At 41.0% G+C, this 27,260-nt stretch overlaps 1 protein-coding gene across 1 annotated transcript; it reads right to left on the bottom strand.

The window, feature by feature from the left end:
- Nucleotides 1-13,501: 13,501 nt before the first annotated feature.
- On the bottom strand, nucleotides 13,502-18,684 carry LOC117827098 (mucin-22-like). The gene is made up of 4 exons (XM_034703569.1): nucleotides 18,399-18,684; nucleotides 13,889-15,296; nucleotides 13,669-13,757; nucleotides 13,502-13,583 (listed from the first exon to the last, which is right to left on the bottom strand). The coding sequence occupies exons 1-4, from the start codon at nucleotides 18,678-18,680 to the stop codon at nucleotides 13,509-13,511; spliced, it is 1,854 nt and encodes a 617-aa protein (XP_034559460.1). The 5' UTR covers nucleotides 18,681-18,684; the 3' UTR covers nucleotides 13,502-13,508.
- Nucleotides 18,685-27,260: the final 8,576 nt, after the last annotated feature.

The following is a 27,260-nucleotide window of genomic DNA, read 5'->3' as shown; positions in this document are numbered from 1 at the left end:
AGAAACCTTAGGCAAGCAGGCGGGCTGACTGAAGGAGCTGGCTGCCTCTGATGATCTGAGAGAGGGGTGGAAACACAGAGAAGTGTGGGTCAATGGCAGGCCGGAATCTCCTCCTGTGAGGCCCAATCAGGATCAATAACACCGGGGCCTTGGACATGCACACACACCGCAGGGAAGCAGGGTTACCTCGGCAGACTGATGGTGTGGACAACATGGACACTTCATGTGTGTGTGTGAGCATGTGTGTGTGTGGGAGAGTGTTGACCTCTAAATGTATTTTCCATTTTCTGTATTTATTCAACTGAACATATTCAACAAAGTAGATGTAGATTATATATTTTAAAATTTTGAAATAAAAGTTATAGGGTATTTTTTTTATTAGTATTACAATTCAAGTATTCATGTACACACAATTTATTTCAATCTAAACTTAAAGCATATTATAGAAATGGGCAATCTTACTCCTATATGTACTTCCTGTTGTCAACCTGTTAGCAAAATGTAAATGCATGCTAACATTGTTTCCTAATAAGATGAAATAAAGTTGATATCACATGTTCAAATAGTTTCTAATTAAGCACAAAGCTCCATGCAACAGCAGGGCCGAGCGACATTCCTTTGCCATTACATTGTAACTGATCTTCGTAGACTCGGCTACGGGCCGTTTCAACCCCTCAGTGACCCCACATGATCTAAGTTTACAAAGCTGTGGCGAAACGTGAGCTTGAGACTCACTCTGCAGAATTAACTTCAATTGTGGGATTGTGGATTGAGAACACACGCTTCTGATTTGCACCACGCATGGCTAGCAGCGTTACGTTTGCGGTGAAGAGGAGGACGCTTCAGATTAGCAGCTGGATGAGGACGGTCCGACCCAGCTCTTTATTGATCACGATGATGCACGGGTAAAATACAAGGAAAGAGAAACTCATTTAAATTTTATGCATGTTTTGTTTCTGTGCCATTAAATCTGGAGGGTCAAAGGTGGCTGTGGCCTCACAATGCTGCTCTAATTTGAACTATCTGCTCGTAGAGGTTGTGTTTGTCCCCTGAGGCCATGTAGACCTGTTTCCTCTACTTCCCTCATAATCAGATTTTTGTGTCATCCTCCTGCCTTGAAGTGCTGGGGTCACCACGTGTACTTCCTACTTTGCAGAACAACACTGGCTTTATGTTTGGGAGAGCTTACCCAAATGTTTACCTCTGACCAGCAGTGTTAACTAAAAAATACAGATTGAACAATTTTTTTTTCCTGAGTATTAACATTTTAAATGTGTTAAATATCATTAATATGCTAATGAGAAATAACTGACACTATCTCACAGTTTATTTTAAAGCCAACATTGTGAAGATACTTGGTGACGCTTTGGGGACTGCCTGCTCTATCATAATCCTGTTTTCAAGAAACACACAAATCTTCCAATTTTATTACAATTAAAAACATCTATATTTTTTATCTTAGCCAACAGAATGTACATTAAACTATATTTGTTACACTCGAGTTTTTTGTCCCTGAAGTTGTTAACATATTACAGCAACAAACAAATCACTACAGAACACTTTAAAGCCTTTATACCATGCGGACAGGAAATAAGCAAACAAAAACAGGAGGCCTGCACATAATCAACCTCACTCCCATGTAGGGTTGAGGTGTCGCTGCAGTACCTTTTGTTTTTGCGGCAGTTTCTTTTAGGAATTTCCCCAGGACCAACATCATCTGACATGCTTGGGGAACTGCATTTTTATTTAGTATAGCATCTTCACAGAGCAAAGTCACAAAGTGCTTCACAAAGAGCACACAAAATGTGGAATAAATACAATAAAAATGATAGCACACAATAATAACAATCATAACACAGGATTACATCAAATGGTGAAAAGCAATTTCAAACAAATGTGTCTTAAGGTCCTTTTTTGAAAGCTTCAGTAGAGACAGGACAGCGCATACATACAGGAAGACTGTTCCAAAGAGTTGGAGCTAAGATTTAAGTCTGGTTTACATTGTGAAAAAACAGAGAAATCATACTTAATAAATACAGAAGGAATGCATGCACATGTGTTCACTTTATTGTGGTGTTTATACATTACATGAAGCCTTCTGTCATAAGATAAAAACCTCTGAAATAATATCTTCATTTTCCCCTCCATTGGTGAATCTACAGCCATGAGTTTAACCTGAAAACTGCCTAGTAATACATCTTAGTGGAGAGAGTGATACCAAACAATTGTGTAAATTAGCAAACTTTTAAGTGCATCAATTCTTGAGCCCAATTATTATGTGTACATGGTCATCCTAGAGTCTGGTCATAAATCTTAATCTGTGGTTATCCTGCCATCTGTTGGTAAAGCTGGGACACTACAAATATCCAGTGGTTCACTTGGAAGTGTTTTTCCTGATGATGCCCGTTGTGCAATGATGTGACTTGATTAGCTGCATACTTCATAGCTGAGGAGTGTGTATCGAGCCAGGGTCATTGTTGACTTAGGAAAAAATATATATATATGGAACAAATATAATGCGCTAAATAAATGTTTTATTTGAACTTTTTAAGAGAGAATCATCACGAGCAAATTATAATTTGCAACCTGTGATACTGACGCTGTGTGCTGTATGCTCAAGTCGAACAGTCAAAGTGCATTAAAAGTGCTAGACACTGTAAGGCACCCCCGTGCCTTATTTTCTCTGTTAACCTACTGCTATAACACCATTTCACATCAATCCATCTCTCTATATGTCTATCCATCTATTGCCATTTGAATCTCGATCAGCAGGCTGTTGACTCCAGGGTTTTGCTGCCATCTACTGGTTAAGATTGCATACTTCTTGTCCTCAACACCAGGACAGGGCCCACACTTTATCCATTTGGCAGGACCAAAAGGACTTAAAAAATACGATTCCCTAAAATAATTCCTCAATGAATTGTGCAATTATTCCCTTTCCTTACTCAACTTGTTTTATTGTTTAATTTTTATGAATGTACAATTTTTTCATTTACCTTAAAGTACCAACTGAAGCTGTATTGTTTCTGTGTCTTTAATGATGGTTTATGTATGATGCTCCTGCTGAATGTACCCATTGTTTATTATGTACATCTATAATAAAGTGGAGAAAAAAACAGAATAAAAAAATAACTTGATCCATTTGGCAGTAGTGAACAATATGGTCAAGAATTATTTTATTTTTTTCTTTTGCAAAAGTGACTACTTTTTTCAACAAACCTGTTTTTTTTTTATGTATTGCTATTATTACTGTTATTTTAATACAATAGTATAAATGAACCTCAATGAAATAAAATAACATTTGTAAAATGTGATTTGAGGTGAGGTTGCATCGTATTTTATGCCAAATCCACGCCCTCAGAAGTGGGTTTAGAATCTGACCTGGCAACTCAGCTTTTTTATGCTGCAACACGAACTTTGTTGAGTCTTTCACATTCTGGGAGTAGCCTACATATTTAATGCCACTCCTCTATTTGTTTTATGGCACACAACTTTGTTTGGAGACTGGACTGTAGCGATGCCTGAAATGTAAGGGGCTTAGCAGTTAATTTAGGGGGGCATTTTTCGCTGCAGTATGAATAAAGATAGCCCTCTGATAATGGGAGGACGTCTTAATCAAGAAATTTTAAATGGACAAATTGGATTATCTCAAGTTTGTGGATTTGATATCGCCGTCAAGGAAGCAGGTAGGTTAAAATTGAATGTGTTCACAATGTTATGATTTCTCAGACTAGCACTCATATTCAGCCTGCTCTCTTTCTTACCGATCTCTGGGCATTCCCATTGTCTTTATTCGTTCAACCATCCTTTGACTTCGGGATTGTGCAATGAACGCTTGACTGATATTTCCTGGCTGCTGGTTGAGTGTTTGGTTGTGTGCGAGCGAGGTACTGCTTTTTATAGCAGCATTGCAGCCTTTACTCTCAAACAAATCTTCCTTACTGCGTGTTGTTTTGGTTTTTGTCTGAATTTGTAGGCACTATAAATGACAGCCACACTTAGGGTTGCCAACTTGCTCATTACTAAATAAGGGACAGGTGCACGGTGCCATGGTGGTGTGAGCATGTTGTGTGAATTCAGCGAATATTCTGATTCTGATTCAACTGGAAATGCAGAAAGTGTGTATATTCCCTTTAATCCTCACTCAATCAATCAATCAAGCTTTATTTATATAGCACCTTTCATACAAATCAAATGCAACCCAGAGTGCTTTACAGCGATTGAAAAACAAGAGAGAAGCAGAAGTAAAAACAATGGCAAGACATTAGGGGAATATAATAATGATATAATAATAAAAATAGTACTAATGAAAATATAATAAAATACAAACTAAAATAGAGACTAATGCACACCAACAATAAAATATGTGTTATTAAAATAAGTTAAAGCATCAAAATTAAGAAAACAAATAGTTAAAATAATTTAAAAAAGGGTAAGGATAAGAGTTGAAAATAAAAAATAAGGCTAAAAATAGAAATAAAAACTGAGTAGATAAATAAAATAAATAAATTAATGAATAGATAAATAAAAATAGAATAAGGTAACAGTTAAAATTACTAAAATAATAAAGCAGCATTTAAATCAATATTACAGTAAAAGGTAAGTAATAATATATATATACATGTGTATGTGTGTGTGTGTGTGTATGTATAAATATATTTATATATATATATATACTGTACATACATATTTTGTGAAACCCTAAAAGCCAGACTGAATAAATATGCTTTTAGTTTACGTTTAAAAATCTCAATATCTCTGTCAGCTCCTCTCAGATCCTCCGGCAGCCTGTTCCATAGTTTGGGAGTGTAGTGGCTGAAAGCAGTGTCACCAAAGTTTTTTGTTCTGCTCTGAGGAACAGCTAAAAGAGAGGAGCTGGAGGATCTGAGGGGCCTTCCAGGTCTATACACAAAAAACATCTCTGAGATGTAGTCTGGTGCAAGGCCATGCAGTGCCTTTAAAAACTAGTAAAATAATTTTAAAATCAATACGAAAAGAAACCGGCAGCCAATATAAATATTTTAAAATAGGTGTAATGTGTGCTCTCCTTCTGGTGCTCATTAAAACTCTAGCTGCTGCATTTTGTATTAGTTGCAGTTTGTTAATTGTGTTCTTTGGAAGACCAGAAAGGAGATCATTGCAGTTGTCTCACCTGCTGGTATCATTATGTAACCTTATATGAATACACTTTAATGAAACCACAATTTGTCTCTTTACATCAAAAAACAGGCAAAATAAAAATTAAATGTAAAAGAGGAGTATGAATCACCAAATGTACTTTCTCCATGGATACTTTTTGCTGCTCTTGACTGACTCAAGCAGTCTTTTGTCCTTTTTCACAGCCAGAGAGAAGTCCTTACATGACAAGTCACAGTTTACAGATATTTGAAGTTCATTTTTGATCAGCTCTGTGCTGCATCAGTTTCTTGATTCTGACCAATTAATGGCCATCAGAGAGAAAATCCTATCCATACTTTTTTGTAGGTGTGATTAGCACACTGGTAAAGAAGGCCAGCTAAGTCCTGGACCCTGTGGAGGTGGTGGCTGACAGAAGAATTATGGCCAAGCTGTCGTCTGTACTGTACACCTTCTTGTTTGCTGCTGTAACTCCGTGAATTTCCCAGTTGTGGGATGAATAAAGGAGTATCTTATGATCCACTGTAGTTTTATCTGATCTAGGATCTGTAGAGTGCAGTCTGCTGTATTTACAAGAGTTAACAGTCAATATTCAGGACAATTGAGGTCCCGTATGAAACAAACCAATTTAGCCCAATATACGGGATGTCCCGGCTAATACGGGACAGTTGGCAACCCTAGCCACACAGCAGCTTCCACGTGGTCCTCTTTCAGGTTGGTTTAATAAGTTTGATAGTCGTAGTGCAGCCCTCACAGTTCTGCTGGAGAAGGACCTGGGTTACAAACTGTAAGACACACAGGTGTGAATCATCTGTTTTTGTGTATGATGCTGTAAGTATCTGATGTTATTTTAGAGGTTGATGCACCTACTTTAGATATAGCCTCTAAAATCACCTCTTCTTCCTCAATCTTACTGGATAAAGCAGAAACTTTAAGGTATGTAGTCACCATTTGAGTATCTGAATAAAGAAAAGAAAAACAGATGTGTGTTATTTCATATTCAAATGTTAAAGAGATCTTGTTAAATACTTGAGGTGTTAATCAAGCCTGTCAAAGTCAGACTGCAGAATGTTAAAAAAAAAGTTTTAGTTGTTTAGAGATGATATTGATGATCTATTCTCAGCATCGACGTAAAGACACATTGTATTTCACCATCTGTATCTCCTCTGGAAAGTATTTTTGAATGGCTAGAAGATCAGTTTCAATGACCAACCTGTTGCAGTGGAGACTGAGGATAATGAGGTTGGAAGGCCATCTGGTGGTGAAGGTGCAGTACTGCTATTTCTTGTTGTACTCATTTGACTGGTTGCTGTAACAGCAGATACTGTGGATGCTGAAGTTAGAGATGTTGTATATCTGCTTGTAAGCATGATTCCTGTTGTTGTTGTTGTTGTTGTCGAAGCTTTAGTGGAGAAGTTAAGATTTTTCACTTTAAAACTGGCACCCTAAGCCAGTTTAAGTATGTTCAATGAATGTTGACCTTTTCAGCCCTTAAACTAGTCCCAGATTTAAATTTTTTCTCCCTTCCTGATTTAGTTTTACACCCTTGATTCAAAAAAATTGAACTTGCTGACAGCCTCTGTGTCATATTGAGTCACATTGATGTTGATATCATGAGGTCTTGTTTGAACAAATCCAGCCCCCTACCCTTTACATCATTTAAACCTTAACTGAATGAAGTATAAACCGTCTTTCTGTTTGTGTCCATTCAGCCTTACTTACATTGTGTGCAGGTCGAGTTGTAGTCTGGACAACAGTCGTTAGCTGTTAAACAGAATTCATCGCAGAAACATCCCTTGGACCTGAAACAGTTGTTGTTTGTTCCAGAGCAACACAACACAGGCGGCCCTGCACAGCCTGAAACACACACAGAACCGCTGTATAGGATCAACACTATACTGATTTTGAAACTGGAACATTTTTGTTGAAGATTACTGTGGTGACATGAAACATTGTGAGTATCTAGATTAGGGATGTGTGTGTTTAAACAACTACATGATCAGACACCATTACCCTTTCTAGTCAGCACTAGAATTACTAGTCAGTTAAACAAATTATTAGTACTTGCGGCGTAGTTTATCAGTATTTTGATCCTGAACCAGCACAGACATGTAGACATGCAAGGAGGACAGAAGGCTGGTAGTGCTAGCTCTGCTAATGTTAGACACACTTCACAAACCAATTGGACATCATTTACCCACAGACTCTGTGATCTCATGTTTAGCCATGTTGAGTAAATCATGCTCAGTTGGGACTGTTTTCTAAATGTTTTTTTTAATCTACAGATCGGTTTGTTGGAAGTTTAAATATATGTGTAATTAACTAGTAAATTAGTTACTTCATGGCATCCCTAATCCAGAGAATTTCCAGCCGTGTGGGTTCTGGCGTTTTTTTAAACTTGCCCTTCACTGTCAGGTGAATGTTCCAGACTTATACCTGCTGCATTCACATCAACTTCCTTACCTGTTGGTGTTGCACTTGTAGCTTCTGTTTGAGCTAGACAATAAAAAGGGATACAATTAAAAAACAACAACAAAGAAATAGGAGCAGGTAAACTGTGGCTTCAAATTGAGATTAAAAAGATGAAACTGACGTGAAATTAAATATTGAATGGGTTGTTAAACATCAAAGCTGGGCATTGTTGTTCAGTGTTCATGGTTAGATCTGGTAGAGAGATTTGCATAACTAAATCTAACAAGTTAGCCCGGGGCAAATAGCAAACAGTCAGTTCACAGCCTCAACACACTGAAACACTTTTTGGCTTGACAACATAAATGTCATTGTCTCGTACCCAAACAGCTCCCTTCTTTATCTCGTTTATTTCCAGAGCATTCATATAATATTTTCTTAATTTAGATGAGAGCTGACTTGATCATTTGCAATGCCTGGTATTTGAGATTTTTTTTTTTATTCTCAAGTAAGGAGAGATTACATAACTGTCTACCTGTTATACTTGTTTTTGCTTAAGAAATGAGGTCAGTGAAATGGCTTAAAATAAAACTCAGCTCCTAAGCACAATAACCAAGTAGAGCAGGAGCTTTATTTACATTTAAGGTGATGTATTTCTACATTTTTAATTGGAAGAACGTTATCAGCTTATTGAGGTAGGGTTAAAATTAAATGTCATTCAATAAACTTTGCACAAGCAGGTTAAAGAATAATAGAATAAAGTACGTGGGTTAATTAACTGTGTATCAATCTTGTTTTAAGTGTCCACATTTTTATCAGTACAAGCTATTCTTGTATCATAAAATAACTGCCCTGCCTTAACATAATGAAGCCATTCAATATTGATATGCTACCATTATTATATATACTAGACTTACCATTATTCAGAGGTGGCAGCACCATCAGAAGAAAGAAGTATAACGCAAACCAGTCCATGATTCTTTGTGACTGCAAGTGTGACAGAGCCTTCTTTATAAGTATGAGCGCCACAGACATGTCACCCCCCACCCACCCACCCAAACACACAGGTGACACACACAGGTAACATCTGACAGGGCTCCTATTGTTTCTACTGTTCTCAGTGATATCATGTTACAGAAGTTCTTTTAATAGTTTTTTTGTTTTGAAATGATTAGACTCAGACCTCACAATGAAAACCATGTTACACACTCAGACTGAAGATATGTTGAGAATGTTGCTGAAGTCACAGTAGGAACTAGACATGACAGTGCACAATGCAGTCAGACATGCAAGCAAGCAAAACACAAAGTAACATTTTGGAGACTAGTTTATTGAATGTTGAATATCTATTAAACAGTGTAAGATGGTCAGATGAGAGATTATCCATTATTCAACATGAACAATCTTTGTCTAAACACAGTGTATCAAACATATCATTTCAACATGGCCATGCTTTGTAAGACAGGCATGAAGTATATGCTCAGCTGTGAACAGCATCCTCTGAGTAAATAGCTTTCAGTGCATAAACAATACAGAAGATACAGTAAATGGTTAAAGTGCAAAGATTTCTTCAAAAAAGAGACAGACGTTGGAGTAGCCATAGAGTTTAAAAACAGAGTTGAAAGCTTGACATCAAATTCTTTCTATCATTTTATCTCTAAATAAAAAAGGTGCAGTAGGGAAGTCTTTTTACTTCCGTGTATCTTGTGTTTCAGAGCTGCAGGTAGTCCCATATTTATTGTCACGAAAGCTGAAGGTAAAAAAACAAAATGCTTGTGGTCTTGTTCCAGCCAAGTCAGGTTTGGCGGATCAGGTTTAGGAAAGTACATGCTGACTAAGAAGAAGTGAAAATGCAGTAGAGTCTTATATTTCAGGGGGATACATATATTTTTTGTTTCCTAGTTCACCACCACACTCATGTTTCTACAAGTGCTAAACTTTAATAGATTTTTTTAAGTGCCATGTATCATCATTAGACATCATTGCACCTCAGGGGACCCCTCTGTTATACTCCTGAAGTTTGCAGACGATACCACCATCATTGGTCTCATCCAGGATGGTGATGAGGCCGCATACAGACAGGAGGTGGAACAGTTGGTCCTCTGGTGTAGCCAGAACAGTCTGGAGCTGAACCTGCTCAAGACTGTGGAGATGACAGTGGACTTTAGATGAAACCCCCCATCACCCCCCACCCTCACCATCCTCAACAACACTGTGTCTAGTGTGGACAGCTTCCGGTTCCTGGGATCTACTATCTCCCAGGACCTGAAGTGGACCTCCCACATAGACTCCAGCAGGAAGAAGGCCAAGCAGAGGCTGTACTTCCTCAGACAGCTCAGGAAGTTCAACCTGCCCCGAGAACTGCTCATCTTTTACACTTCCATCATCCAGTCTGTCCTGTCTCTCTCCATCACTGTTTGGTTTCCCTCTGCCTCCAAACGTGACAGGCACAGACTGCAGCACACAGTCAGGTCTGCAGAGAAGATCATTGGAGTCAGCCTGCGCTCCATCCAGGACTTGTACCGGTCCAGGACCAGGAAGCGGGCCAGTAACATCTCTGCAGACCACTCACACCCTGGACACTCACTTTTCAAACTCCTCCCCTCCAGTCGGCGTTACAGAGCTCTCTACGCATAAACATCCAGACACAGGAACAGTTTCTTCCCCCAGGCCGTCACACTGATGAACACTTAACACTGTGTCATACACTAGCTACCTCATGGACAGAGCCACCTTCATCCTTGCACTATTGCACATTATCATGTTGTCTATTGTTTCTTTTATTGCACTCGTGCCTTTTGTACTTATATAAATATATACGTATATATATTTTTAATTAGTACTTGATTTTTAGTGTCTGTCTATTTATTTTTGTACAGGGAGTATGCAAAAATACCGGAGTCAAATTCTTTGTATTCCTGAGATACATTGTGATTAAAGTTCTTTCTGATTCTGATAGATGAGTCAGATTTTCACACTCTCCAGCTTTCTCCAGTGTTAGTTCATACTTGTACGACACTCTCACAGAGAAAAGTATTCCATTCATTGATATGAGATGAAATAACTAATTATGATTCACATATTTGAGTTGATTGAGAAGGCCACATAGTTGGTACTGATTCAGATTTTAAAAAATAACACTTTAGCTGACACCGATTTAGATGTAGATTATTTTTTTATTTGTCGTTTTCATGAACGGGTGCATCCTAATTTATATTCCTCATGAAAACATCAGTGAACATTTTTAACTCGCGTTACTTCATCTTTCAGTAGGGATGTAACAATACACTCCACCCACGATTCAATTCAAATCCCGATTTTTGGTTCACGATGCGATTCACTCACGATTATCTAATGATTTTCAAGAAACCTGGATTGAACTCAAAATTTAAGTAACTATTATTTAGCAGTGGTTAACTCGGGTATATTTGTTGTGAGATTGGGTTTTGTGACTGTTGTAGGTTTATGTCCACTGTTGTTGTGATTGGGGGTTTGGGTCTTACTGTTGTTGGAGGTTTTGGCTCAGCTGGGGTTGGGGGCTGGGGTGTAATTGGCCAGTCTATCTTGGAAAACGTAGACAATGCATCAGTTCTTGAACTAAATAATGATGTATTGTGTACATAGTGATCCTAGAGTCTAGTCTCATTCGTAACCCTCTATGATACTGTGTTGCCCTCAGGCAACAAACCCATTTTTGGCCTGTCATATTTTCACAATGCATCCCTTTGAATGATGCTATACTTTAAAAAAGTGGAAAAACCATGGAGAACCAATAGCAATTCTTGAATTTGTCACATGACTTTCAGGAAGCCATATTGAAGCTATTTTTTGCAGACTTTTTCTAAGGAAACAACAAGGGTCTGAAAACATAATTTCTCTGTCCCAAAAAATATTTTCACACAAATAGGTGACTAAACCTTAATTTTTGATAGTTTAATGTAATTTATTTACTAATTAAACAATGGAAACTTGTTCAAATGCAACTGTTGCCCTGAGACAACAGCGTACCGTTTTGTGAAAGTTGCATGTGCCTTGAGGAAACAGTGAACCGTAATGGAATCACCATGGCAGCAATTTGTATTGTTTGTTTAGGTGAAATGTTCAAAAGCATACCATTCATCATAACTTTTTTTTAATCTTTACAATTTAGCCAAGATAAATTTGATGTTGGTTGAAGTAAAGGAAAGTTTAGGCTATTACTATACTCTGTAGGACATACAAATTAACTTGCCTTGCCAGGTTACCTGCTTTTGTCCAGACATGCAATAAAAGTATAGGTAGAGTGGATCATCTGGACTCAATCAGAAGATTCGCTTCTGAGCGATTAACCCTAACCTTAACCCTAACAATGGAGACCTGGCTTCATTGAGTCTGAGACTGACCGGAAACTTACATTGAAATGAGGCAGTGATGATCAAACACTGGAACTGACACCAATTTCTTGTTTTTGCAAATGGTTATGATCCTTATTCTGTGAGTAGTTCGTGTAAAGTTAAAAGAATTATGCCTAGACTCCTTGAGACATTAATTTCAATGGGTCCTTCCACAATGGTTCAATGTTGCCTATGGACAACATTCAGACAAGAAACCCTCTAAAAGAGTTCCTCTTGTAATACTTAGACATTTAAAATGGCAGGTTTTGTAACCTGTTGAAGGTATTGGATATTTCATACATGTTTATGAAGTGACTGATGTTCACATAAAGAAAAAAAAAGTTAAGTTCCATTATGGTACAATGTTGATTACAGACAACAAACCCACACTTCCTAAAAAAAAATAAAAAAAAAGTCATTAGATCATTTTTATTTATTCTATTTTAAGACATAAAAAAAACTATTTTTCCTAACTGGCACCATAATGCATACCATAGAGGGTTTTTAATCGGTGGTTCCCCTTCCATCTGTTGGGAAAGACCTGACACTACATATCCAGTGGTTCACTCTGAATTGTTGTCCCTGATGATGCCTGTTCTGCAATGATGTAATTTGATTAGCTTTAGACTGCATGGCTGAAGAGTGTATATCTACTCAGGGTCGTTTAGGCTTAGGAAAAACAAATACAATCAAAAAAAGCAAATTTAGAACAAATATGTGTTAAATAAATGTTTTATTTGAATTTTTGCAAAGCGCATTAAAAGTGCTACATACTGTAAGGCACCCCAGTGCCTTATTTTCTCTGTTAACCTACTGCTATAACACCATTCCACATCCATCCATCTCTCTCTCTCTCTCTCTCTCTCTCTCTCTCTCTCTCTCTCTCTCTCTCTCTCTCTCTCTCCATCTATTGCCATTTGTATCTCAGTCAGCAGGCTGTGGACTCCAGGGTTTTACTTCTTGTACTCAATGCCAGAAGAGGGCTCAATTAATGATTCTATTTTTTTCTTTTGCAAAAGTGGCAACTTTTTTTTTCAACAAACCTGTTTTTTTATTTGCTGCTATCATTACTTTTATTTTTGTAACCTGAACAATTCAAATGTTTTAAATTGGAGGTCAAATAGTTCCTATCAAGGAAAGTTATTTCATGTGTTGCATAACCTTATCCACTTTAATATGCTTAGAGTAGGTATTTTGTCAATCTGCTCCAAAACACTTTTTAATGAACCTCAATTAAATAAAATAACATTTGTAAGGTGTGATTTCAGGTTCAGTTGCACTGTATTTTAGGACTATCCCTGGCCTCAGAAGTGGGTTTAGAATCTGACTTTTTTTATGCTGCAACACAAGCTGTAGTGAGTCTTTCACATTCTGGGAGCACATAATGTCACTCCTCTGTGTTTTATGGCACACAACTTTTTTTGGGACTTGAATGTAGCGATGACTTTGAAATGTAAGCATTTTAGCCTTTACTCTTACTTGTTTTGGTTTTTGTCTCAATTTGTAGGCACTATAAATTACACCATTATTTTCTTCAGTCTGTTGTTCCAGTTAGTTTCAGCCACACTGCAGCTTCCACGTGGTCGTCTTTCAGGTTGGCTTAATAAGTTTGATAGTCGTAGTGCAGCCCTCACAGTTCTGCTGGAGAAGGACCTGGGATACAAACTGTAAGACACACAGGTGTGAATCATCTGTTTTTGTGTATGATGCTGTAAGTATCTGATGTTATTTTAGAGGTTGATGCACCTACTTTAGATATAGCCTCTAAAATCACCTCTTCTTCCTCATTCTTACTGGATAAAGCAGAAACTTTAAGGTATGTAGTCACCATTTGAGTATCTAAATAAAGAAAGTGTTAAGACATGATATTGATGATGTATTCTCAGCATTGACATAAAGAAACATTGTATTTCTGTATCTCCTCTGTCAGTTATTTTTTAACAGCTAAAAGATCAGTTTCAATGACAAACCTGTTGAAGTAGAGACTGAGGATACTGAGATTGTGAGGCCATCTGGTGGTGTAGTCGCAGTACTGCCATTACTTGTACTCATTTGACTGGTTGCTGCAACAGCGGAGACTGTGGACATTGAAGTTGTGCTGTCTCCTACTGGCGTAGATATTGCTGTGCTCCCCATTGAGCTGGATGTTGCAGTGTCAGAAAATGTGATTGCTGAGGTTGTTAGGCCATCTGGTAGTGTAGTTGCAGTACTGCTATTTCTTGTAATCATTTGACTGGTTGCTGTAACAGCAGAGACTGTGGTTGCTGAAGTTGTGCTGTCTCCTTCCAGAGTTGATATTGCAGTGCTACCAGTTGAGCTGGTTGTTATAGCATCAGTAACGGTGGATGCTGAGGCTGTGAGGCCATCTGATGTTGTAGGTGCAGTGCTGCTTTTACTTGTTGTACTCATTTGACTGGTTGCTGTAACAGCAGAGACTGTGGATGTTGAAGATGTGCTGTCTCCTTCCGGCATAGATATTGCAGTGCTTCCAGTTGAGCTGGTTGTTCTAGTATCAGGAACTGTAGATGCTGAGGTTGTGAGTCCATCTGGTGGTGTAGGTGCAGTACTGCTATTATTTGTACGCATTTGGCTGGTTTCTGTAACAGCTGACACTGTGGTCACTGAAGTTGTGCCGTCTCCTTCCAGAGTAGATATTGCAGTGCTTCCTGTTGAGCTTGATGTTGTAGTGTCAGAAACTGTGGATACTGAGGTTGGGATGCCATCTGGTAGTGTAGCAGCAGTACTGCTACTAATTGTTGGACTCATTTGACTGGTTGCTTTAGCAGCAGAGATTGTGGTTGCTGAAGTTGTGCTGTCTCCTTCCAGAGTTGATATTGCAGTGCTACCAGTTGAGCTGGTTGTTATAGTATCAGTAACGGTGGATGCTGAGGCTGTGAGGCCATCTGATGTTGTAGGTGCAGTGCTGCTTTTACTTGTACTCATTTGACTGGTTGCTGTAACAGCAGAGACTGTGGATGTTGAAGTTCTGCTGTCTCCTACCAGTGTAGATATTGCAGTGCTTCCCGTTGAGTTGGTTGTTCTAGTATCAGAAACTTTGGATGCTGAGGTTTTGAGGCCATCTGGTGTCGTAGGTGCTGTACTGCTGTTACTTGTTCTCATTTGACTGGTTGCTGTCACAGCAGAGACTGTGGATGTTGAAGTTGTGCTGTCTCCTTCCGGCGTAGATATTGCAGTGCTTCCAGTTGAGCTGGTTGTTCTAATATCAGGAACTGTAGATGCTGAGGTTGTGAGTCCATCTGGTGGTGTAGGTGCAGTACTGCTACTAGTTGTTGTACTCATTTGACTGGTTGCTTTAGCAGCAGAGATTGTGGTCGCTAAAGTTGTGCTGTCTCCTTCCAGAGTTGATATTGCAGTGCTACCAGTTGAGCTGATTGTTATAGTATCAGTAACGGTGGATGCTGAGGCTGTGAGGCCATCTGATGTTGTAGGTGCAGTGCTGCTTTTACTTGTTGTACTCATTTGACTGGTTGCTGTAACAGCAGAGACTGTGGATGTTGAAGTTGTGCTGTCTCCTTCCGGCGTAGATATTGCAGTGCTTCCAGTTGAGCTGGTTGTTCTAATATCAGGAACTGTAGATGCTGAGGTTGTGAGTCCATCTGGTGGTGTAGGTGCAGTACTGCTATTATTTGTACGCATTTGGCTGGTTGCTGTAACAGCTGACACTGTGGTCACTGAAGTTGTGCCGTCTCCTCCATGAGTAGATATTGCAGTGCTTCCTGTTGAGTTTGATGTTGTAGTGTCAGAAACTGTGGATACTGAGGTTGGGATGCCATCTGGTAGTGTAGCAGCAGTACTGCTACTAATTGTTGGACTCATTTGACTGGTTACTGTAGCAGCAGAGACTATTGACGTAGAAGTTATGCCATCTCCTTCTGCCGTAGATATTGCATCGCTTCCTGCTGAGCTGGTTATTGTAGTATCAGAAACTGTGGTCGCTGAAGTTGTGCTGTCTCCTACCAGTGTAGATATTGCAGTGCTTCCCTTCGAGTTTGTTGTTGTTGTATCAGAAACTTTTGATCCTAAGGTTGTGATGCCATCTGGTGGTGTAGCAGCAGTACTGCTACTTGTTGATGTTTTCATTTGACTGGTTACTGTAGCAGCAGAGACTATGGATGTAGAAGTTATGCCATCTCCTTCTGGCGTAGATATTGCATCGCTTCCTGCTGAGCTGGTTATTGTAGTATCAGAAACTGTGGATGCTGAAGTTCTGCTGTCTCCTTCCGGCGTAGATCTTGCAGTGCGTCCTGTTGAGGTTTTTTTTGTAGTATCAGAAACTGTGGATGCTGAGGTTGTGAGGCCACCTGGTTGTGTAGTAGCAATACTGCTATTAATTGTTTTACTCATTTGACTGGTTATGGTAGAGACTGTGGATGCTGAAGTTGTTCCGTCTCCTACCGGCATAGATATTGCAGTGCTCCCCTTTAAGCTTGTTGTTCTAGCATCAGGAACTGTAGATGCTAAGGCTGTGAGGCCATCTGATGGTGTAGGTGCAGTGCTGCTTTTACTGGTTGTTCTCATTTGACTGGTTGCTGTAACAGCAGAGACTGTGGTTGTTGAAGATGTGCTGTCTCCTTCCGGCGTAGATATTGCAGTGCTTCCAGTCGAGCTGGTTGTTCTAATATCAGGAACTGTAGATGCTGAGGTTGTGAGTCCATCTGGTGGTGTAGGTGCAGTACTGCTATTATTTGTACACATTTGGCTGGTTGCTGTAACAGCTGACACTGTGGTCACTGAAGTTGTGCCGTCTACTCCATGAGTAGATATTGCAGTGCTTCCTGTTGAGCTTGATGTTGTAGTGTCAGAAACTGTGGATACTGAGGTTGGGATGCCATCTGGTAGTGTAGCAGCAGTACTGCTACTAATTGTTGGACTCATTTGACTGGTTACTGTAGCAGCAGAGACTATTGACTTAGAAGTTGTGCCATCTCCTTCTGGCGTAGATATTGCATCGCTTCCTGCTGAGCTGGTTATTGTAATATCAGAAACTGTGGATGCTGAAGTTCTGCTGTCTCCTACCAGTGTAGATATTGCAGTGCTTCCCTTTGAGTTTGTTGTTGTTGTATCAGAAACTGTGGATCCTGAGGTTGTGATGCCATCTGGTGGTGTAGCAGCAGTACTGCTACTTGTTGATGTTTTCATTTGACTGGTTACTGTAGCAGCAGAGACTATGGATGTAGAAGTTATGCCATCTCCTTCAGGCGTAGATATTGCATCGCTTCCTGTTGAGCTTGATGTTGTAGTGTCAGAAACTGTGGATACTGAGGTTGGGATGCCATCTGGTAGTGTAGCAGCAGTACTGCTACTAATTGTTGGACTCATTTGACTGGTTACTGTAGCAGCAGAGACTATTGACGTAGAAGTTGTGCCATCTCCTTCTGGCGTAGATATTGTCTCACTTCCCGTTGAGCTGGTTGTTGTAGTATCAGAAACTATGGATGCTGAGGTTATTACGGCATCTGATAGTGTAGTAGCAGTACTGCTATTACTTGTATGCATTTGATTGGTTGCTTTAGCAGCAGACCCTGTGGCCGCTGAAGTTGTGCTGTCTCCTACCAGTGTAGATATTGCAGTGCTTCCCTTCGAGTTTGTTGTTGTTGTATCAGAAACTGTGGATCCTGAGGTTGTGATGCCATCTGGTGGTGTAGCAGCAGTACTGCTACTAATTGTTGGACTCATTTGACTGGTCACTGTAGCAGCAGAGACTATGGACGTAGAAGTTGTGCCATCTCCTTCTGGCGTAGATATTGTCTTGCTTCCCATTGAGCTGGTCGTTGTATTATCAGTAACTGTGGATGCTGAGGTTATTAGGTCATCTGATAGTGTAGTAGCAGTACTGCTACTAGTTGTACGCATTTGATTGGTTGCTTTAGCAGCAGACCCTGTGGTCGCTGAAGTTGTGCTGTCTCCATCCAGTGTAGATATTGCAGTGCTTCCAGTTGAGCTAGATGTTGTAGTGTCCGAAAATGTTGTGATGCCATCTGATGGTTTAGCAGCAGTACTGCTACTAATTGTTGAACTCGTTTGACTTGTTACTGTAGAAGCTGAGAATGTGGATGTTGAAGTTGTGCCATCTCCTTCTGGCGTAGATAATGCCGTGCTTTCTGTTGAGTTGGTTGTTGTAGTATCAGAAACTATGGATGCTAAGGTTGTCAGGCCATCTGGTTGCGCTGTAGCAGTACTGCTATTACTACTTGTACGCATTTGACTGGTTGCTTTAGCAGCAGAGACTGTGGTCCCTGAAGTAATGCTGTCTCCTACCAGAGTTGATATTGCAGTGCTACCAGTTGAGCTGGTTGGTATAGTATCAGTAACTGTGGATGCTGAGGTTGGTAAGCCATCTGATGGTGTAGGTGCAGTGCTGCTTTTACTTGTTGCACTCATTTGACTGGTTGCTGTCACAGCAGAGACTGTGGATGTTGGAATAGTCCCGTCTCCTACGGGCATAGATATTGCAGTGCTTCCAGTTGCGCTCGTTGTTGTAGTATCAGGAACTGTAGATGCTGATGTTATGAGGCTATCTGGTGGTGTAGTGGCTCTCCTGCTATTTCTTGTTGTACTCATTTGACTGGTTGCTGTAGCAGCAGAGACTGCGGATGCTGGAGTTCTGCCGTCTCCATCCAGCGTAGATATTGCAGTGCTTCCAGTTGAGCTAGAAGTTGTAGCGACCGGAATTGTGGATGCTGAGGTTGTGATGCCATCTGTTGGTGTAGCAGCAGTACTGTTACGAGTTGTTGTACTCATTTGATAGGTTGCTGTAACAGTGGACCCTGTGGTCGCTGCAGTTGTGCTGTCTCCTTCCGGCAAAGATATTGCAGTGCTTCCAGTTGAGCTGGTTGTTGTAGTATCAGTCACTGTGGATGCTGAGGTTGTGAGGCCATCTGATGGTTTAGCAGCAGTACTGCTACTAGTTGTTGTACTGATTTTACTGGTAACTGTAGCAGCAGAGACTATGGACTTTGAAGTTGTGACACCTCCTTCTGGCGTAGATATTGCGGTGCTCCCCTTTAAGCTGGTTGTTGTAGTATCAGTAACTGTGGATGCTGAGGTTGTGAGGCCATCTGATGGTTTAGCAGCAGTACTGCTACTAGTTGTTGTGCGCATTTGATTGGTTGCTGTAACAGTAGACCCTGTGGTTGCTGAAGTTGTGTCGTCTCCAGAGGGTGTAGATATTGCAGTGCTCCACGTTGAGCTCGTTGTTGTAGTATAAGCAACTGTTGATGCTGAAGAGGCTTTAATATCCCCCTGCTTTGTATTGGAAGTTGTCGTGGTGAGTGCTGTTGTTAAAGTTGTACTGTTCTTTGCTGGTGAAGATGGACTGCTGCTTGTGTTGTTTGTTGAAGTAGAAGACACTGTGGAGGCTGAGGCTGTGCTGATATTCAATGGTGCAGATGTGCTTGTTGATGTAGCAGAGGAGTCTGTGAATGCTGTTGTTGTGACATTTTTTTCCAATGAAGATGTACTTCTGCTTGTAAGTATGCTTCCTGTTGTCGATGCTGTTGTCAAAGCTGTAGTTGATAAGGAAAGATTTCTCACAGTTTAAGTATGTTCAGTAAATGTTGACCTTTTTCAGCACTTAAGATTGACCGTTTAAAATTTTTAAATTTGCCTCCCTTCCTGATTCAGTTTTACACCCTTGATTCAATAAATTGAACCTTGCTGGGAGTCTGGCTCCGATAAGGTCTTGTTTGAACAAATCCAGCCCCCCACTTTTTCAATCATTCAAACTTTAACTGAATGAACTATTACCCTCTTTCTGTTTGCATCCATTCAGACTTACTTACATTGTGTGCAGATTGACTTGTAGTCTGGACAGCAGTCGTCATTTCTTACACAGGCTTCATCGCAGAAGCATATTAAGGACCTGGAGCATTTGTTGTTTTGTCCAGGGCAACACAACACAGGTGGCCCTGCACAGCCTGAAATACATAGAGAACAACTGTATGTATGTAGGATCGACATTATACTGATTTTGAAACTAACATTTTTCCTGAAGATTACTGTGGTGACATGAAAAATTATGAGTATTTATTATCCAGATTAGGGATTTGTGTGTTTAAACAACTACATGATCAAAAGTCATTACCCTTGCTCGTCAATGATAGATTTGTCATTGTTAATGAAATGATTAATACTTGTGTTACTGTAGACTCGAAATGCCCGTCATTTGTAAGGTGTCTAAGCTGAAGCACAATCATCCTCCACTTACTGGAGCTCTCACTCTGGTTAATATAGCCAATGCTACAGTGTTTTAATGATCTGATACCTTGATGTAACACACAGTGGCGACTGGTCATTAGGGGCAGGTGGGGCATAGCCGCAAAAATATCTGCCACAATTTCTTAGTTATAAATATTATGACAGTTTTTAAAATACGGTTCGTGACTAGTGGAACTACGGTGGCCGTACGGTGAATGTGGGAAAAGATGGTAATACGCATGCGCAGAGTGTTTGTGCATTTATTTAGACCCATAGACTGTATAAATAATGGACGTAGTATCCGTGATATCACTCATCTGTTCCTGAGCGCTGTTTTGAAGCCAATTGTCGGCAGCAGCCATATTGGTAATGCAGGACACAACCAGTCACAGTGTGACGTAAAGGGGTGGAGTTTGAACCTCCTAGCCAACAGCTATGTGTTCCCCTCTGGGAGTCAAGTCAGTCATGTCCTTATTTGGGCAAAAACTCGTAATCTTAATATCTTGTGAACCATCGCGTTAGAAAAAAAATTCTCCCCCCGTACAGTGTGTGCCGATAGAGAAATTAGCTACGTAGAGCCAAGCTGTATTTTGAACCAGGCTGTAAACATGTTTATTAATGCTGCAAAGATCCTATTTTTTGAATTGGTGTCTATGTGGTTTCCAGTGTTTCTTGCAGTTTATAACGCTTCCGCATGGGCTTCATTGTTTGAGACCGGAGGTTGCCGCTTGATTTAGACGAAAAAAAAAAAAAAGACAAGTGGGGCTCACAGCCGGCAGCCCCAGTAATAGGTCATACAATATCTGAATGTTCATTGGTGTTTGGAGAGGATGCGATGATTGTTTACCCACAGACTCTGTGATCTCATGTTTAGCCACATTGAATAAATTGTGCTCAGTTGTGACTGTTTTCTAAATGTTTTTTCTTTTTTTATCTATAGATCAGCATGTCTGGAATTCAAATATCTGCTTAAACAACTAGTAAATTAGTCACTTCAGGACATCCACTAATCCAGACAATTTCCAGCTGAATGGGTCCTGATGTTTTCCAAACTTGCCCTTCACTGTCAGGTGAATGTTCCGGACTTATACCTGCTGCATTCACATCAACTTCCTTACCTGTTGGTCTCACACGTCGAGCTTCTGCTTGAGCTAGAAAAGAAAAAGGGATATAGTTTTAAAAATGGAATCAAAGAAATAGGAGCAGCTGAGCCGTGCCTTCAAATTGAGATTAAAAAGATGAAACTGACATGAATGAAATATTAAATGGGTTGTTAAACAGATCTGGTATAGAGGTTTGCATAACTAAATGTAACAAGTTATCCTGGGGCAAATGGCAAACAGTCAGTTCACAGTGTCAACACTGATACACTTTTTAGCTTGACAACATAAATGTCATTGTCTCGTACCCAAACAGCTCCCTCCTTTATCTCGTTTATTTTGTAGTGGTAAAATCGGTTCCTTTGTGGTCAACTGCCTGAGACACCCCATCTCTTGTCCCCTCATCAAGACACCCTCTGCGAATCCCCCCCCCCCACGGATAACATCGACAGCCTCATCATAAAGAAGATTTTCAACCAACTCACCAACCTGTTTTCCGAACTCAATAAATACACCCAATCCACCCCTCTCAACAATGCTTTCACACAGATGCAGACCACCCTCACCACCATGGAACAGATCCTCCTGAACGAACAAGACCCAAAGACCCCCCTCCTGCCGCTCCCCAACAGCTACTCAGACATAGTCAATAAAAACCTGCACAAATACCCAACATTCAACTCCGGCAGCAGAAAAAGAGCAAGAAGGGAATCATCAGAAAACCACCACACCACACCTGTTGTCATAGAGAACTTCCAAACCCCCATCAGCTCATTCTCCACCAATCAATCCATCATCCAAGAAATCCAGAAATTCAAACCCAAAGCCGAACTCCAGAAACTGATCCACACCCGAAATGGCAAAATACTCATCTTCCCCATTGACATCCCCTCACTAAACACTCTACTCTCACCCTGGCCTGAAGAAGCATTTAATGGAGCAAAATTCACCTGCAGACTAGCCCGCAAACCTGGATCCACAAGCCCACCTGACACCCTCACAAAACAATTGGTTATCAAAGGCATCCACACCGACATCACAGAAGACCAAATAAAACAGGAACTGGAAAAACAGGACATCAGCATCTCCAAAATCCACAGAATAACCAGCAGAGCCACCCAACAGCCAACCACCTTCATCAAAATCCTTCTAACAGACCCACACCAAGCTACCGGACTCCTGCACGAAGGATTTTTCATGGACCTATTTCAATACAGAGTAGAAAAAGCACGCCCCCCACCCACCATCAAACAATGCTACAAATGTCAACAGTTCAACCACATATCCATCAACTGCAATAACCCGTTAACATGCCTCAGATGTGGAGGAAACCACCACCACAAAACCTGCACCAAAGAAAAAAGAGAAGCCACATGTGCCAACTGCTCAGGACCACACTCTTCTGCATCCAAAACCTGCCCTGTATACCTCTCACACATGACCCCCTCCACCAAAAAACCCCCACCTCTCAGACTCCCAGGTAGAACACCCACCCCCAACCTCTCCAGGCCACACCATACTAACGACAACGACACCCACCTCATCCACCTCCGTGACGACCTCAAGAAACTCTCCATGGACGACAATAAAATAGAAGTCATACTACAAAGCATCAGGAAACACACTGACCTCACTGTATGAATCCCCCATCCACCATCATCCATCCAAGAAGACCACAGACCCGCATCCCTCCCCCCTTCTCAACTATGACCACCACAACCTTTCTACACATCAACATCAGAGGAATCAGAGGACATAAAGAAGAACATCTACTCAACAACAAGAACATCTCTGTCGCCTCCATAAATGAAACCCTGCTATCCAACTCATCCCGCATCCGCATCCCAGGTTACAACATCATCAGAAAAGAACGCCAAACAGGACACGGAGGAGGAGTCGAATATTAATCAAAAACCACATCCAGTACAGTCAAATAGACTTTGGTCTCACATCACAAGAACTCAACAGAAACGTATATGTAGCAATAAAAATCACAATCCACTCTCACCACCCAATCACAGTCACCAGCATCTACTGCCCCCCTGATGTCAAACCCTCTGCCCCCCTGATCAAAGCCACCTCTGACCCGAGCCACTCCCTGATCATGGGAGACTTCAACTCAAAACACACAGATTTCCAATGCAATAAAACCAACTCAAACGGAAAAATACTCAAAGGGATTTTACAGGACACAAACCTATCAATAATCAACACAAATGAACCAACCTACATATCCCCACAGACTGGCAGAACAGACATCCTGGACCTCATCATATGCACCCCGGACCTGGCTACAAAACTTCACAGTTTTTCAACCACCGACCATCTCTCTAGTGACCACCTCCCCGTTCTCACTACCTTCTCCTTCCATCTCCAGACAACCACAAAGACAACATACAACTACAGAGCAGCAAACTGGGACACCTACAGGTCACACATGGAAAATCAACTCAAGAACATCACCCAACCCGCCTCCACCCCCCCTAACCTGGACCAACGAGCAACACTCCTCGGCCATCTACTCACCCAAACCAGAGAAGCAACCATCCCCAAACAGTCTGCAAGAGCCCCAAAACAGCCACTACCCCCTCACCTCCTCCATCTCATCAAACAAAGAAGAAAACTGCGCAGAGAATTCATCCGGTCCAGATCACCACACACCAAAACTGAAATCAACAGACTCCAGAGCACAATAAAAACCCAACTCACCCTCCACAGACAGAAAGCATGGAACACATTCTACAAAAAACTGGACCAAGACACAAACCCCCGGACATTCTGGCAAAAAATCAAAAGTTTAAATGGACACACGGACACAAACAATACACCACCCCTCAAATACTCTGGATCCATCATCAGCGACAATAAAGAAAAGGCCACACTCTTCCGCAACCATCTGGAAATAACCCACTCAACCCCAAACCACCCACTCTTCGACAATACATGGAAAATACAGGTAGATTCAGAAATAATCAAACACGACCACAAACAGACCAACACAGCCCATCCCATTGAAGACTCCCACCCCCTCACAAACCCTGTCACAACCCAAGAAATCCAACTACACCTGAAAAAAATGAAAAACAAAGCACCCGGAGAAGACAACATCCACACCATCCTCATCAAACAAGCCCCAGTCACCTTCCTTCAGCACCTCGGACAGCTCTTCACCACCTGCCTCACAACCGGACACTTCCCCTCACCCTGGAAAACAGCAGTCATCACAATGATCCATAAACCTGGTAAAGACCCCCGCAACCCCACAAGCTATCGCCCCATCAGCCTCCTCAGCCATATTGGAAAACTCTTCGAACGCATACTCACCTCAGGACTCACCAACCACATAGAATCACTCGGACTACTTTCACTTCACCAAGCAGGATTCAGAAAAGGCAGAACCACCACAGACAACACCCTCCGGCTATCAGAAGACATATACAGAAATTTCAACAAAAAACACATCACCCTGGCAATATTCTTTGACATAGAAAAGGCATTTGATAAACTATGGCACAACGGACTCACCTACAGACTTCTGGACAATAACCTCAAACTCCAAAAACCCACCCAAACCATCATCTCAAACTTTCTCAGAAACCGTTAAATCAAGGTCAAAGTCTCCTCCTCCATCTCCACCCCCTTCACCCCCCAACAGGAGTCCCCCAAGGTTCAGCCCTCAGTCCCCTCCTTTTCCTCCTCTACATCTCTGACATTTACTACCCCCCATCCACCATAGCCAAAGTTTCCCAGTTTGCAGACGATCTATGCTACTGGTCCACATCCAAATCCCCACAGCTCGCCGCCTCCAAACTACAACAATGCATCACCGAAATAAAAGACTGGACCAACCTCTGGAGAATCACCCTCAACCCTGTCAAAACCCAATGTGTAATCTTCACCCGGAACCAACACCTACAGTCCAACAGCATCAACCTCACACTTCACAACCAGACAATAAACATCACCAAACAGGCAACATTTCTCGGAATCACCTTCCAAAACAATATGACCTGGACCAAACACATCAATAACCTGGAACACAAAGCACACACCCGTCTGAACCACCTCAAAGCCCTCTGCGGAAAGCATGGCGCATCACCCTCCACAATAACAAAAGTCTACCTCGCATACATCCGTCCACTGTTTGAATTTTCTGTCCCAGCCTGGATCACCCTCTCAGACCACCAACTCCACCGTTTACAGTTAATACAGAACAAAGCACTCAAACTGGCCTCGGACTCCCACCCTTCATCAGCAACCACTACATTCACTCCATATCAGGCATCCAGACCATCAAACAACGACACCAAGCAATAGCCCTGAGATTTCTATCATCTGCAACCAACAACCCTGCCCTCCGGAAAACTATCAAGGAAGCACATGCCACAATCAACACCCCCCTGTCACTCATCATTCAACTCAAAAAAGACCTCCACCCACTGAACCCTCCATAACCCAGAAACATCTGCCTGTCCACTGCTGCCTGAGCCCATACCACTACCACACATACACACACATATACACAGCACACTTAAAACATGAAACACACATACATTAACAAACACACACACTCTTTAACTTTTATTCCACTACCTTAGTTAAGTTTATTTTCCCTATTCTTTGTTATTCTTTTTCTTTCTCACTACTTTACTTTACTCTATCTTCATTTATGTACCTCTTTATTTCTTTACTTCTCTACTCGTCTCTACTTTTCTCTCCTTTTTTTTTTTTGGTTTGGTGCCTTGGTCCACAGTATCCTGTAACCTCTTAAGTCCTTTGCCTCCCTCCTCCTCCCGCCACACAGATAACCATGGACAGAAAAGGGTTACAACACCCTGAGCTGTCCCACCAGGCTCAAGAAATCACCTAACCTAATGTTCGAGGTCTTTCTTCATTCCAACCGCTCGGGTGTTGACTGACCTTTTCCTTGCAAAGAAAATAAAACCTTGTCGGCCGGCAGAAGTTTCTATTTCATTATTCATCAGAAACGGGAAGTAACGGCGAAAACTTCCACAACAATTTGGTGTCAGAAGTGGGATCCCTCGAGCGATCGTCTGGGACGGAGCGCGGTCAGTGACAGGCCATCCTGGAAGTAAAAAGTTTTCCAGCCTCTTACCTCAAATCTCTTTCTGAGAAGGGAGGACTGACCGCGGACGCCCCAGATCTTTGCCGCTGGGATTCCACGAACGCAATTTAGCGAAATTCATTATTCACCAGAAACGGGAAGTAACGGCGAAAACTTCCACAACAATTTCCAGAGCATTCATATAATATTTTCATTTAGATAAGAGCTGACTGTATAATTTGTAATTCTTTGTCTGTGAGAATTATTTGTATTCTCAAGTAAGGAGAGTAGATGACATTGCTGTCTATCTGCTGTACTTTTTTTGCTCAAGAAATGAGGTCAGTGAAATGACTTAAAATAAAACTAAGGACAATAACCCAGTAGAGCTGGAGCTTTATTAACATTTAAGGTGAAACTGCACCTATGAGGACAGAATCATTTTTTTCATACTCTTTTAATTTTTAATTGGAAGAATATTAACAGCTTAGTGAGGTAGTGTTAAAATTAGATTTCGTTCAATGCACTTTTTACAAGCAGTAAAACCCATTCTTGTATCATTAGATAACTACCCTGACTTAAAATAATGAAGCCAATCAATACTTATATGATAATATTTGACCTACCATTATTCAGAGGTGGCAGCCCCAAGAGAAGAAAGAAGTATAACGCAAGCCAGTCCATGACTCTTTGTGACTGCAAGTGTGACAGAGCCTCCTTTATACATGGTATGAGCGCCACAGACACATAACACTCCTATTGTTTCTACTGTTCTCAGTGATATCATGTTACAGAAGTTCTTTAACAGTTTTTTGTTTTGAAATGATTAGACTCAGACCTCACAATGAAAACCATGTTACACACTCAGACTGAAGATATGTTGAGAATGTTGCTGAAGTCACAGTAGGAACTAGACATGACAGTGCACAATGCAGTCAGACATGCAAGCAAAACACACAGCAA

This window comes from Notolabrus celidotus, chromosome 15, assembly GCF_009762535.1.
Source record: "Notolabrus celidotus isolate fNotCel1 chromosome 15, fNotCel1.pri, whole genome shotgun sequence".
NCBI classification, from domain to species: Eukaryota; Metazoa; Chordata; class Actinopteri; order Labriformes; family Labridae; genus Notolabrus; species Notolabrus celidotus.
The sequence above is the reverse complement of the archived record's forward strand: the minus strand, read 5'-3'. Positions and strand labels throughout refer to the sequence as shown.